This window comes from Apodemus sylvaticus, chromosome 19 (assembly GCF_947179515.1).
Source record: "Apodemus sylvaticus chromosome 19, mApoSyl1.1, whole genome shotgun sequence".
In the NCBI taxonomy this organism is placed as follows: Eukaryota; Metazoa; Chordata; class Mammalia; order Rodentia; family Muridae; genus Apodemus; species Apodemus sylvaticus.
The window spans coordinates 17,875,017-17,888,178 of NC_067490.1; the positions used below are offsets into that span (position 1 = coordinate 17,875,017).

Here is a 13,162-nt window from a genome sequence, read left to right on the forward strand (position 1 = left end):
GAAGCAGCCTGGAGAGGAAGGAAGGGTTCCTTCTCCTTTTCCAGCGGAGCTGGGTCCAGCATCATCTGTGTCCTGCTGTGACAGGACTTCTCTGTGATCTGTGTCGGGTCAGTACCCTTCCAGAGACACCGCTCAGGGCATGGGGACTTCAAATTCAGCCTGTCGTTTTATTACACACATTTTTTTTAAACAGCTTGCCTACCAAAACAGAAAAATTCTGCGCATATGGGCTGGGGTCGGGTGCTTTCACCGCTGAGCTGATATATTCTGACATGAAACAGAACAGATATGCTAACTTTGACCCGGCGTTCCTCTTAGGTCTTAGATATTTTTAATTTCAAGCCCAATCGTGTTTTAATTTCAAGCCCAAAGGACTCATTCTTTAACACTTGTTATAACATTTATGCTCAGATCTCATGATTTTGTACTTCTCAAAGCCAGGGCTGAGTAACTTTTGATTCTGTATAGAAAGCTTTTGCTCTGTAAGGCGCCCAGCAGAACACACACCTGAATTCAACACCATAGCTCATATTTTTTTTTTTGGTAAGTTGATTACTTTCAGGGTGACAAGGTTTTGTGGAATGCTTGTCAGTACGCTCCTGTCCCTAGTGCATTACCAAGTGCACAGCTATATTATGATGAATTTCAAAGCTTCCTTTGAAAAGGTCTTTGTCTGAGGCTCACGGAATGTTGGCGGAGGCCCTTAGAGGTTAAAATGCCATCCATTAGCTGTAATGTGGTTACACTTCCCAAAGGTCACTGAGGGTTAATACTGCAGAGAAGAGATCTCAGTCTTGAAGCGTACCCAGATGACACCTGAATCCACTTAAAACCGTGGCAGAATTCTCTAGATTGCCTTTTTTCTTTTTTTTTTTTTTTTGACACTGTAAAATGATAGTTCCTTTCTCCACACCATCAGCATGCCTGATTTCCTGAATAAGTAGCCATCTTCCCATTTCCATATCAAACAAGATATATATCTTTGTTATAGTTGTTATAACTGACATGCTCACTCTGTGCCCGGGATTTGATGTGCTCATAGTAAATCACCTCTCTCTCCCTCCCCCACTCCCCTCCCCACACTCTGTCGGAAGCACAAGTGTTCTTGAGCAAATTATTCTGACTGAAGAGCGGAGGTAGATACAGGACATCCCGCACAGCCCTTCCTGGCATGGCCATCTTAGCAACTTGTACATCGCCTAGTAGCAAACACCTCAAAGTTGTAGTCACACAAACCAAACACCCACCCCCCCCCCCCTGCCTTTTCAGAGTAGCATCCTGTAAGGAGAAAAACGGCTTATTTATGTCCGCTCTTGAAAGTCAGTCAACGACATCGCTTACATTTATCTAGACGTGTGTCAGCCAGATCAGAGATAACATTTCCATAACTGTTTCCAGCCTTCAGCGATAACCTTGCCCCGCGTTTATTTGAGTTTCCAAGCTAAACTTTTATCCTCCTCCCACTGTGAAGTTTCTCAGTCCCTCTTTTTGTCACACCACAAAAGCTGCATTCGCATGCCTTTAGATTTATTTTGATTGACGGGTGGCTTAAGGAGTCCGCTCACACTTTCGCCTTCACCAGCTTTTCCCTGTCCCCAACCACACATCTACTTCCATCCTTGTAAGCCGGGTCGCTCCAGGACACACTCCACATTCCATCACAGGCAAAACATACCTCGAGTCCAGGTCCCAGCAACATAGAATGGACGTCTTACATGTCCTGAGCTCACACCTTGTAGTAACAGATCTGCCTCTCCCCTCCCCAGTAACATACATACATAGATTTACGGATACAATCAGTTAGGGCAAAGCAACAGTTCCACAAGTGGGGAAACCCCACTAATTTAGGAGCAGTTAAACGCTTACTTCTTCTGGGAAGCCCTCTGGCTCTTCCACTGCCATTCTCCGAGGCCAAATACGAAACCTGATAACTCAATTAGTTAACACTTGGGGCAGAACATCCTGTCTAAAAATAGCTGCCTTGGAAAATGTAAAGAAGTCTCCCCACCGGCCTCCTAGTAAGGAAACCGGAGCTGGCCAGAGAAGTGGCTATTTAAATGGAGGGGTGGGGTCAGACAGGAGCAGGGAGCCTTGCAAGCTGTGTAGTATCTCCCAGAATCCACTGAGGACTTACCATATCTGTGGCCTGCAGCCAAGCCCAGAGTACTTAGTCCTGATATGTGGAATTCTGAAAATAGCAAGCTAATCAGCTGGGTCCTGTGCCCCGGCTGCCGGGAGTCGCTCGCTCTCTCAGGGAGCTGGCTTCTGTTGCCTGCTTCTCTGCAGCTGTCTCTGCACCCTGCTCCGATGCCCCTTCCAGAGACAATGTCACCATGCTCTGTGGCTCTGGTGTCCCATTAGCCTGCATGTCACCATGGCTCCTTTTGAACTTCTATTCTCTTTCTCTATATTAACTGTACTGATAAGCAGAATATGTGTGAGAACATGGGTACACGGGTGACAAATACTGACTCAATGCTCTGGTCATTTGGGGGTGGGGGAACTTAGTAAATGACTCCATTCAGATTATTAGGTTTGGGGACACAACACATGGGTGACATTTTACAATGTCACATGGGTGCACTTGGTACAAGGGGAGGGAGGGCTCAAAAGTCTATTGTTATCAGAGTGGCATTACTGTTCTATCTCGTTCTAACTTGGTCCCCTCCTGCCCTCTTTGAGGCAAGAAGTTAAAATGTCTGGTGGGCTCTGATTCTGGGAATTCCTCCCAGTGTAGGTCTGCTCGTGTGAAACATGTTTACAAAGAGCCTACTAAGTGCTGGCTAGACACTATTCTAAACTATAAGGTGGTTTGGTTAGATACAGAATATCAGAAGACGAAAGAAAATAAAGTTGGCCTTGATGAAGCTAGTGTGGGGCAGCATAAAAATCACATTCACACAGTAAATTGATGGTGGTGTTCAGTGGGAAACGCACTATGGGGGAGGGGTCTGCGAGTGTGTGTTTAGGGGCAGGGGTAACAGTCATGAAGATCAGTAGTGTCGAGTCGTAGTACAGCTAATAATCTTATCAACATTCGTTAACATTAGTTTTAATTCTTAATGAACAATTTAGATAAATTTGGACTTCATATTGAAGATACAATGTGAACCCTATGAGACTGGCATTTTCCCCTTTTGTTTTGTCGAGACAGGGTCTTGCTGTATTGTCCAGTCTGGCCTAAAACCTACTCTCCTCCTGCCTCAGTTTCCCAGGTCGTTGACATCCCAGGCAAATTCCACGATGCCCAGTGTGTTTCCCATTTTTATAAGCTCAATGCAGGGCTTATAGTCTAGCAACATCATATAATCCAACATCACAGAACCACCGCTATTAATTACCAAGACTCATCAAGCATGCAACACACTATATTATTTTCTCCTTAGCCACTAAAAATTGTTTCACTGATTCACTAGTGTGAGACAGGGGGGCACACAGTGAGCACAAGTCAGCACAGTGCATGTGTGGGGGTCAGAGGGCAACCTGAACAGAAGGAGTTCTGCCATCAGGGTTCCAGGGATCAAAACCAGCTCATCAGTTTTGGCGAAAGGGCCTTTACCCCCTGACCTACATTCATCCTCTCTTAATTTCTTTATATACACTGCTCTAGCTTTCAAAAACATTCCAGGTACAGCCCCCCCATATTTGCAGGTAAAACCAGAGATGAGAGAAGTTAAAGAGTTCTCAAAGGTCAATAGGTCGGAGTTAGGACTGGAGTCGACATGATTCTAAAGGTTTGACAGACTCACTAACCTCCCCACCCCCTTCTGTGGTCAGGGGGAGCGCCAAGACAAACGACATAAACAAGGCAGAAGCCACCACAGTACCTGACCTCAAAAGTTGTTACAAAGACACAACCATCAAAACAGTATCACACCCACCCCAAAACAGACTTGCAGATGAATGGTAGAACAGAAGATTCAGAACCAAACTTTTATCTGCAGGCAACTGACTCGACAGAAGAGGGAAGTGTCTTCAGTGGATAGCATTGACAGAACCGAGTATCTAACATGAGGCTGGCTCAAAAGGAGCCCAAGTCTATAAATGGATAGAAAACAACTGGGGACATTGATATATATACATATATGTATGTGTGTGCGCGCGCGTGTGTGTGTGTGTGTGTGTGTGTATAAATAACATACACATCACATATACACATATACTATAAATGTATATAATATACATACATATATGTATATATACATACATATACATATGTGTATACACACATATATATACATAAAATACAAACATATACACATCCATATGTATATTATGTATATACGTATGTATATATATGTGTGTGTATATATATATACATACACACACACATATGTGTATATACATATACACACACACATACACACACATACCAAAAAACATTCCTGGGCCAACCCAAAGTTCAGGACATAAACACAAAGATGAATGGATAAGAGGGACTCCCCTAAGCTAAACAGCTTCTGCACAGTAACAAAAACAATCAGTGTAACCCTACAGTGGCAGTCAATAAAGCACAACAGTCAAAATGGTTTGCAGCCCTACAGCTGTTAAGGAACAAACACCCGAAGTGTGTAAGAAACTCACTTAGCTGAATATAGTTGAAAACAAAACAATCCACTTAAAATGGGGAAAGGATCCACCAGTATTTCTCAAAAGAAGGTACGCACACGGCCATCAATCGCACTGGAAGGCACTGGGCATCACTAATCATTGCAGCTGAAGGGGACTCAGAGAGAGAGAGATTCGCAAGGGTGCAAAAACTCAGCTATACAAAATGAGTTCTGAGAGCCGGATATCCAGAAAACTCATGCATACACGTGCGCGCACACACACACACACACACACACACACAGCTTACTGTATAACTGAACTGTGCCAAGAGGGTCATTGTGTGTGCACACATGGAGAAAAGACAATGACTAATAAGAAAGGTAGTGGCTATGTTAATTAGTCAGGCTGAGAGGATCATTCTCCCACTGCATATGCACAGTAAAGCATTAAACCATCTACAATGTTAGTACATACAAATTCACATGTCTAATTATACCTTATTACAGATGAGAATATCTTAATTAGTTGCCAACATGTGAAAATTGGGAGACGTCATCAGCTCCGGAGTTCCAGTTCCGGATTGCTATATATTGCCTCCTTCCCTGTGTATTTTCCTGTCTCATTCATTCATTAATAAAACCTCTATACTAACGTGAGCATACCACATGTTGGAAAGTGTGTTATAACAGGAACAGTGGGACTACATCATCCTCTCTTCTCTGTGCATGCTGAAGAACTGGTACCCAATGATGAGAAGCCAGCATCCTCTATGGGATACAGAAAACAAGCATCCTGTGTGGGATACAGAAAGCCAGCATCTTCTGTGGGATATAGAAAGCCAGCATCCTCTGTGGGATACAGGAGCCAGCATCCTCTATGGGATTCAGGATACCAGCATCCTCTATGGGATAAAGGAAGTCAGCATCCTCTATGGGATGCAGGATACCAGCATCCTCTATGGGATGCAGGATACCAGCATCCTCTATGGGATGCAGGATACCAGCATCCTCTATGGGATAAAGGAAGTCAGCATCCTCTATGGGATGCAGGATACCAGCATCCTCTATGGGATGCAGGATACCAGCATCCTCTATGGGATGCAGGATACCAGCATCCTCTATGGGATGCAGGATACCAGCATCCTCTGTGGGATACAGGAGTCAGCATCCTCTGTGGGATACAGGAGCCAGCATCCTCTATGGGATGCAGGATACCAGCCTGCCTGCAGCTGGGGAGAAGCTGATCGGGAAGTGGCTGACAGTGTCCTCTGTGGATGCTCAGGAAAGTTGAGTCTGGCCCTAAACTCCTCTCTGTCTCCAGGCTGAGTACCTTCAATTGAGGGTGAACTATGCTTTTCATCAAATCCCAGGACACACTCTGAAGCCCTAGGTTCTCTGGATGCAGCTGATTTCATTCTAATTACGTTCTTGCTACACGGTTCTGCCTTCTTCACAGTGGTCCTTCTAACTACCTTTGTTCTAACTACCTCATTCATCTAAATGTGGAGAGTAATCCACGATAGTGCTGGGACTCTAGGCCTTCAGATCTGTCCCTGTGGATCATACAATCCAGTGCCTGCAGTGGAGAGAGACAGGACGTCCAAGCTCTATCCATGGACCGTTTCCTGGGGAGCGCCCTCTAGAGGCCAGTGAGGTGCTCTGCAGCACCGTCAACCGTCTCAGCAGGGCACCCTGTTGCACGTCTCTGAACTCGCCTACCAATGTCTTCATCTTCCGTCTCCACTGGAGGAAAAGAGACAGGTTTTCATCTCTTAAAACACTTAGCATTGTTGCCCCCCCTCCCCAACCTCCCACCCTCTTCTCCAGGCATCTCCTCTCCAGGATAAATAACTCCAACTGATTCAACCTTTCTTTGGAGCTCTGCAGAGAGCAGCAGTCTGTAATTATACTAAATAAGAGGAATAATAATTCCTATAATTGTGGCTTTCAACCCACCCCCTGGCCAGGACATTTTGTTTCCCAAACGCTGGTGGCTCATCTCGCACAACTCTTGCAGCTGGAGAGTAGGCGCACGGGCAGAGGTCAACGTCCTTGCGTGGTTGTGATCCAGGTGAACATGGAGACGTTGAGTGGAGATGCTGAGCATCCCACCGTGGGCTATAATGGCGACTTTCCTAGCTCATTTTACGGGAGTAAGCATTTCCTACCCGAGAAGAAAATCCAAGACTCAAATATTTAACGAAGAAGAGAAACACAAATTTGTCTTCCCTAAATGCAATCTCTGATCTTGTCATCAAACCCCGTCATTTTTAAAGGCGAAGAAACGGAAACCCAGGATGGTCCCATGATAGCGAAGCAGCGCTACTCCTGGGCAGAGACTACAAAACGAGCACAGAGAAACGAGGTGTGAAGAAACTGAATTTTCAAAATGAGATCCCTGTGTGATAGTCAACGTTCACTAGGCTGATCAACGACAGGACAGAAGACTCACGAGGAGGAAGGGTGGCGCCATGGGAACCGTTTGGTGTCCTGAGTCACGCTAGCTTGGAAAGGGCAGGGACATCATCTGATCAAGCGGAGGATGAGGTGTAGGTGGTGCCGGGGGCTGGCGCTGGGGATGCAGCAAACTGTTTCCCCTTTAAAACACCTGCTGCTCCTGGGTTTGGTCTTCCACTCTTGTGTGCGCTGACAGGTTTTGAGCACGCATGTGCTGCCCCTTGAATTCACACTATTAAGCTCTAACCATAAAGGGACTATGTTATATGTTCCATACATGTGTGAGGGAGGGAGGGAGGGGCTGGTGGCAGAGAAGATTAGAGCAAAACTCCATATACCAAAAAGATCCCTGGGTGTTCTCCAATGCCAGGCATTACTTGCCTGGGAAGTACTTGAGGGGAAGGAGAGTTGTCTGTCTGTTGCTCCTGGATTTGCAAATCCTTGAAGACCCAGGCAACAAATATCTAGAGCTCTGCTCACATTTCCATGCTGTCTATCCTAAGATATCCTCTATTCTGACATTTATGCTAACAACTGGAGGTTATCATTTCTTAAGATGTCTGCTAGCCCAGCCCCAGGGTCAGCTACCTGTGTCCTGTGGAAAGCTCAATCATCTACATTTTATTCTGTGCTTCACTGTCTTGCATGGTCTAGGCGATCATCAAACTACCTACCTATCTCAGACAACCTTGCACTTCTGGTTCTTCTGTCTCTACCCTCCAGGTTCTGGGATTATAGGCAGGTACCTCCATGCCAACCTTGGATTTTACATTTTTAATTAGTTGGGGGGAGGGTTATGCCCCACAAAAAAAAAAAACAAACAGTGCTGTGGCATCTGGAAATTTATAATTTTTAAATGCCAAAGGTCACAGGTTGCACTGGATTAAAGACAGCTTTGGTCCTATATCTTGGAACTGTCAGTATCTGCTTTCATGAAACATGGCATGGGAGCTTGGGCAAGATCACATGGCCAACAGAAAGCAAATCCTGAGTTTTTATGTGTCCCGGTTCGGAAAGACTTATCTGGAGCTGGCTGTTGTGTCTTTGGAAGGCATACTTTTAAATTAAATGATAATCCAATATTGACAAAATAAAATGACAGAAACCCTACAGTCTCCCATCAGGGTTTGTCTATTTATGTACCTTACAGGACCCAAACCAAAAATAAATAAATAAATAAATAAACAAACAAACAAATAAATAAATAAATAGTGACTTTAAAAGTCACCATCTTCCCACGGAAAAATATTAATCTATTCTCTATCCTTTCATAGTTATCATTTCTCAAATCATGTTCCAAACCAGATTCTCTGCACTGGGGCCTGGTTTCCACAGAATTTTCTTTGTTCATCATTCGCCAAAACATGACATGTTTTTCCTAAAGTTGGAAATAAAATTCCAGCAACACTGGCCTCACTGATGTGACAACTGAAAACTCCTACAGAAGAGTGTACTTTCTTCTGTGTTTTCTTCCTCATTTCAGACAGAGGCTGTGGCTCGGACATTACTCATAGGAACTCATGGAAAAACTCGACTCACTGAACTCCAAGTGGACAGCCAATTGCCATTCGTGAGGGAGTGTTTCAAACAGCACACAAAGCCAAACTGGCTGTCCTTGGGCTGTCCCACAAGTTTCCTTCCAGTGTGTCCTAGGCTCCTTCATCCACAGAAATAACGGACAAGGTTGAGAAGAAAAGCAAATCCCAGAGACAGAGTCTGACAGGAGACTCCAGGCCTCTGGGGGTTAGAAATGTCATGTATGGGGATGTCACAGTCAGAGTGAGGGAAGGTGGGAGGCTGTTCTGTCTAGTTCTTTTGCATCTTCAGCCTTCCCTGTCTAAAACCTGTTGATACCCTGCCTGGTCATGATCTCATGCCATTTACCTTGGGGTCATTTCCCCTAATCCAAGAAGCTACTTCTTCCAGACTCAAAGAGGGACTGTCCTTCAGGAAGCCTGGATTACTGCTGACAGTGTGGAGTTGAATGACTGTACATGTGTCCTGGGGACCTGCTCCTTTCAGAGTTGTTCTTTTTATTACGGTCAGTCATTCCTGTCCTTAGCTTCAACAATCCTTCCCCCAAGCTCTGCTACTGTGTTTTCTCTCTCTCTCTCTCTCTCTCTCTCTCTCTCTCTCTCTCTCTCTCTCTCTCTCTCTGTCTCTCTCTCTGCCTGTCTGTCTGTCTCAGATTTTTATTTTTTACTATGTGTCTCTGTGTGTGGCTATGCTCATGTATACAGAAGAGGAGTTGGATGCCCCGGAGCTGAGGATACAGATGCTTGCGAGTTGCCTTACATAGATGCTGAGAACTGAATTATGGTCCCCTTGAAGAACAGCTAATGCTCCCAACCACTGAGCCATCTCTCCAGCCTCTACCACATTCTTCCAAAACCATCTGTTCCAGGATGCCATGTTTTTCTGACTGTCATAAGCAATCTATATGTGAGTGGGCTGATGGATAAAGATCACACAAAAGAACAAATGGGCAGAAGATTAACATCTGCAGCCTTTCACATGTGTGCTTTGTTCAGCAACTGTATTTTCACAGCTAACAAAAATATCAGAAATATGTCCCACTAAGTATGGAGGTGCATGCCTTTTTATTAGCATACACAGTATCGGTAGAGCCATTTCTGAACTGCTCCGGGCTGTGTCGAGATGGAACGTCAAGCAGTTTCTTCCTCATTTCACGGGTGTAATTCACGATTATTATAAAATGACCACTTCCCTTCTTCCCAGAGGGTCTCCAGGAAACGGTAAGATTCCTAACTAGCTGCCATTGGCTATGTTTCTGCTGCCGGCCTAATCAGGGCTTGAGGATGCAGATGTGGAGAAGGTAATGAATGCTCTGTGCACTTTGATTAGACCCACCACGTGCTTTTAAAGATGACAAGCTGAGCTCACAACTATGCTTCTTACCTCGACACATGACTCCAGGAGCACGTCCTGAGAAAATACATCACCAGGCATCTCCAAACAGTAAGATTAGGAAGGCTGCAAAGATTTGCACCCAGTAGTCCCGCCCACACTCTGGATGCTAATACTCTGCCTCTTAGCCACGCCCACACTCTATATGCTAATACTGTCTGGTAGCCACGCCCACACTCTGGATGCTAATACTCTGCCTGGTAATACTCTGCCTGGTAGCCACGCCCATACTAGATGCTAATACTCTGCCTGATAGCCACGCCCACACTCTGGATGCTAATACTCTGCCTGGTAGCCACGCCCACACTCTGGATGCTAATACTCTGCCTGGTAGCCACGCCCATACTAGATGCTAAATACTCTGCCTGGTAGCCATGCCCACACTCTGGATGCTGGGCTCTGCCTGATGGTTTAAAGGGAAGGAAAATTCACGGGAGCGGTGGATTCAATATCAACAGCTGTTAAAGCTTTCTCAGCAATTCCAGCATCTGAAAGGAAGAAGCCAGAGGGGAAGGAAGGGGGAGGGGAATGAAAGTAGAAGAGAACAGAAGGAAAGATACCTGCAATTTTATTTTTTAAAAAAAAGTTACAATTAATTGTTAAACTCTGTATAGAAGTAAGTATAGAAGTAAGTATAGAAGATTCAGAGAAAAAAACAAACTTCTGCTTATTTGGTGATGATGATGATGATGATGATGATAATAATAATAATAATAAAAGATGCTTCAAGTAAAACAAGCCCCTGGTTTATTATAATAACAATAACAATAATAATAATGATAAATGCTTCAAGTAAAACAAGCCCCTGGTTTATAATAATAATAATAATAATAATAATGATAATAATGATGATGATGATGATGATAAATGCTTCAAGTAAAACAAGCCCCTGGTTTCTAGGCGGCGGCCCCTCTCCTCTCCCAGCTGTAGGAGATAGTGACTTCACAGCCTCCCGCCCTCCCCCCATTCATCATCATGAAGAAAGAGGTCTGATTGGTCAGGTGGGTCCTGCATAGCAGGTTGGATGGGGGGAGGGGAAGCTAAGGTCAAGTAACTGTGTCCCAGGCGCCTTGGCACCTCTTTCACACCTCAGGACACTTTAGAGATGTCTGTTACACTGAGCAGAAGGCAGAGTCTATCCTGTTAGGCAATGGCCCTTGCTTCCAGGACGCCGGCGGCAACGTCACCGAAGCTTCATGGGGCCAAAACACCACTTGCAGGCATACCCTCAAGAGACTGGAGGTTCTGAGTCACAGTTGCAGGAAGCCAGTGAGTTCTGGGCAACCGATGAGTCACAGGAAAAGGAGCAAGCGTGGTCAGTGCACAGCCATAGGAGTCGGGTCCGGAAAGCATTCACGGAGATGAGAAACTGAGCTTCCTGTTAGTCCGGAGGATAAACTGAGCGGAGTAAGGAGTGAGCACTGGCTTAGCTCCATCACTGTCTTCATTGCAGGGGAGCAGAGCTCTAGCAGGAAGGTAGCCTGCTCCACTGGGCGGGCAGAGCTTAGGCTCCACCCACTCTGGGATCCATTCTTTTCCTCCGGAAGGCTGCCATCCATCTGTCACTACATCCGGCAGCTTTCAGGTTCTTTTTCTGACCGGAAGTCTTCTTCCCCAATAACCAGCACTTGCAGAAATTGTCCTGTCTTCCAGTTTAGAACCGGAACTCTGATGTGTTTGCTATTTACAGGAAGGATTTTGCAAGGAGTTCCCTGAGAGGTTCTACCAGCACTTGGCTAATACAGAGGCAGGCACAGCCAACCATCAGACTGAGCCCAGGGACCCCAATGGAAGAGTTAGGGGAAGGACTGAGGAGCTGAAGGGATTGCAAACCCATAGGAAGGACAACAGCTAATTGGACCACCCAGAGCTCCAAAGGACTAAACTACCAACCAAAGAGTACATGGAGGGACCCATGGCTCCAGCTGCATATGTAGCAGAGGATGGCCTTGGCGGGCATCGATGGGAGGGGAGGCCCCCTGGTCCTCTGGGGTTTCATGCTCCAGTGTAGGGTGTAGGGGGATGCTAGAGCGGTGAGGTGGGAGTGGGTGAGTGGGTGGAGGAGCACCTTCACAGAGGCAAAGGGGAGGGGGAGAGGGGAGGATGGGATGAGGGGATTGTGGAGGGGTAACCAGGAAGGGGAATACCATCTGAAATGTAAATGAATGAAATAATTAATTAAAAATGGAAATCTCAGATGAGACCAAAGAACGAATGGTGTAACGGGTAACATTGGTCAAAATTTATAAACCATCTTTGATTGATCAGAGCATCTCAGATGTCAATGAGTTTCTACCTCTGTGAGTGGGTGGAGAGAGAGAGAGAGAGAGAGAGAGAGAGAGAGAGAGAGAGAGAGAGAGAGAGAGAGAGAGAGAGAATGAGAACAAGAGAGAGAGTGGGGAGGGGGAGAGGGAGAGGGAGAGGGATGGGAAGAGAGACTAAAGTTTCTAGCAGGATTTGCTCTAACTTCATCTTCTGACCCTGTTTCCCCTTTTGCAGAGCCTCTATCTGGGGTGGTATGCCTCTCAGTTACCTTAGGGTCTGCCTGTTCTAGAATGAGTTCCTTTAAAGCCGGGTTTCTGTTAGTTACGGGAATGTCCCTTGCAACAGTGATCAGTATGCTATGAATATGTTTCTGAGTGGCTGGCTGAATAAGTGACACTTTCTACAGAAGATTCTAATTTGGATGCTTTCAGAGAACCAAGTTTAAAAGGCTCGGATTTTAAATAACATACCTTCCGCCAACTAGATTGGTGATATGAATTGGATACTGATGTTCTAGTCACTAGGATAAACACATTACATCTTTTCTTCATTTAGTATTCATAATATTATGGGAATTTACTGTTACGCAGTTTACAAGCAAACTGCCCAAGGTCTTGTCACTATACCATTGTGCTATCTCCTAAGATAACCTACCCAACATTAACCCTAACATACATTGACTACATTTTCCCTCAAAGTTACATTCTGTCAATTGTATCATGTAAATAGAGCTAGGTCTGGTCCAGGCATGACATGCAGATGAGGTCTCACTCCTGAGACCATGCATCTGAGAGCAAAGCATCAGTCCCTGGAAAACCAAGAGGCGTATTTTCATGGACCTATCATATGGCTACAAAAACATCCAAGATCCTCTAGACTGAAAACCCAAGTCCTCCTCTTCAGGGACAGAGGGCATTTTATATTGAAGAACAGACCTGCTGGCTGGAGGATCAGGTGGCTGG

At 45.4% G+C, this 13,162-nt stretch overlaps 1 protein-coding gene across 9 annotated transcripts in view; it reads right to left on the bottom strand.

The window, feature by feature from the left end:
• The window catches only part of Ank3 (ankyrin 3), a 600,128-nt gene that overhangs the window by 238,830 nt on the left and 348,136 nt on the right, over positions 1-13,162 (bottom strand). The window contains exon 1 of one of the 9 annotated variants that reach the window (XM_052163457.1): positions 1,867-1,989. The exons of the other annotated variants lie outside the window; for them this stretch is intronic. Within the exon in view, the coding sequence (XP_052019417.1) occupies positions 1,867-1,902 (36 nt within the window). The 5' untranslated portion in view covers positions 1,903-1,989. Of the gene's footprint in view, positions 1-1,866; positions 1,990-13,162 lie in introns of those variants that run through there. 9 annotated transcript variants of the gene reach the window in all.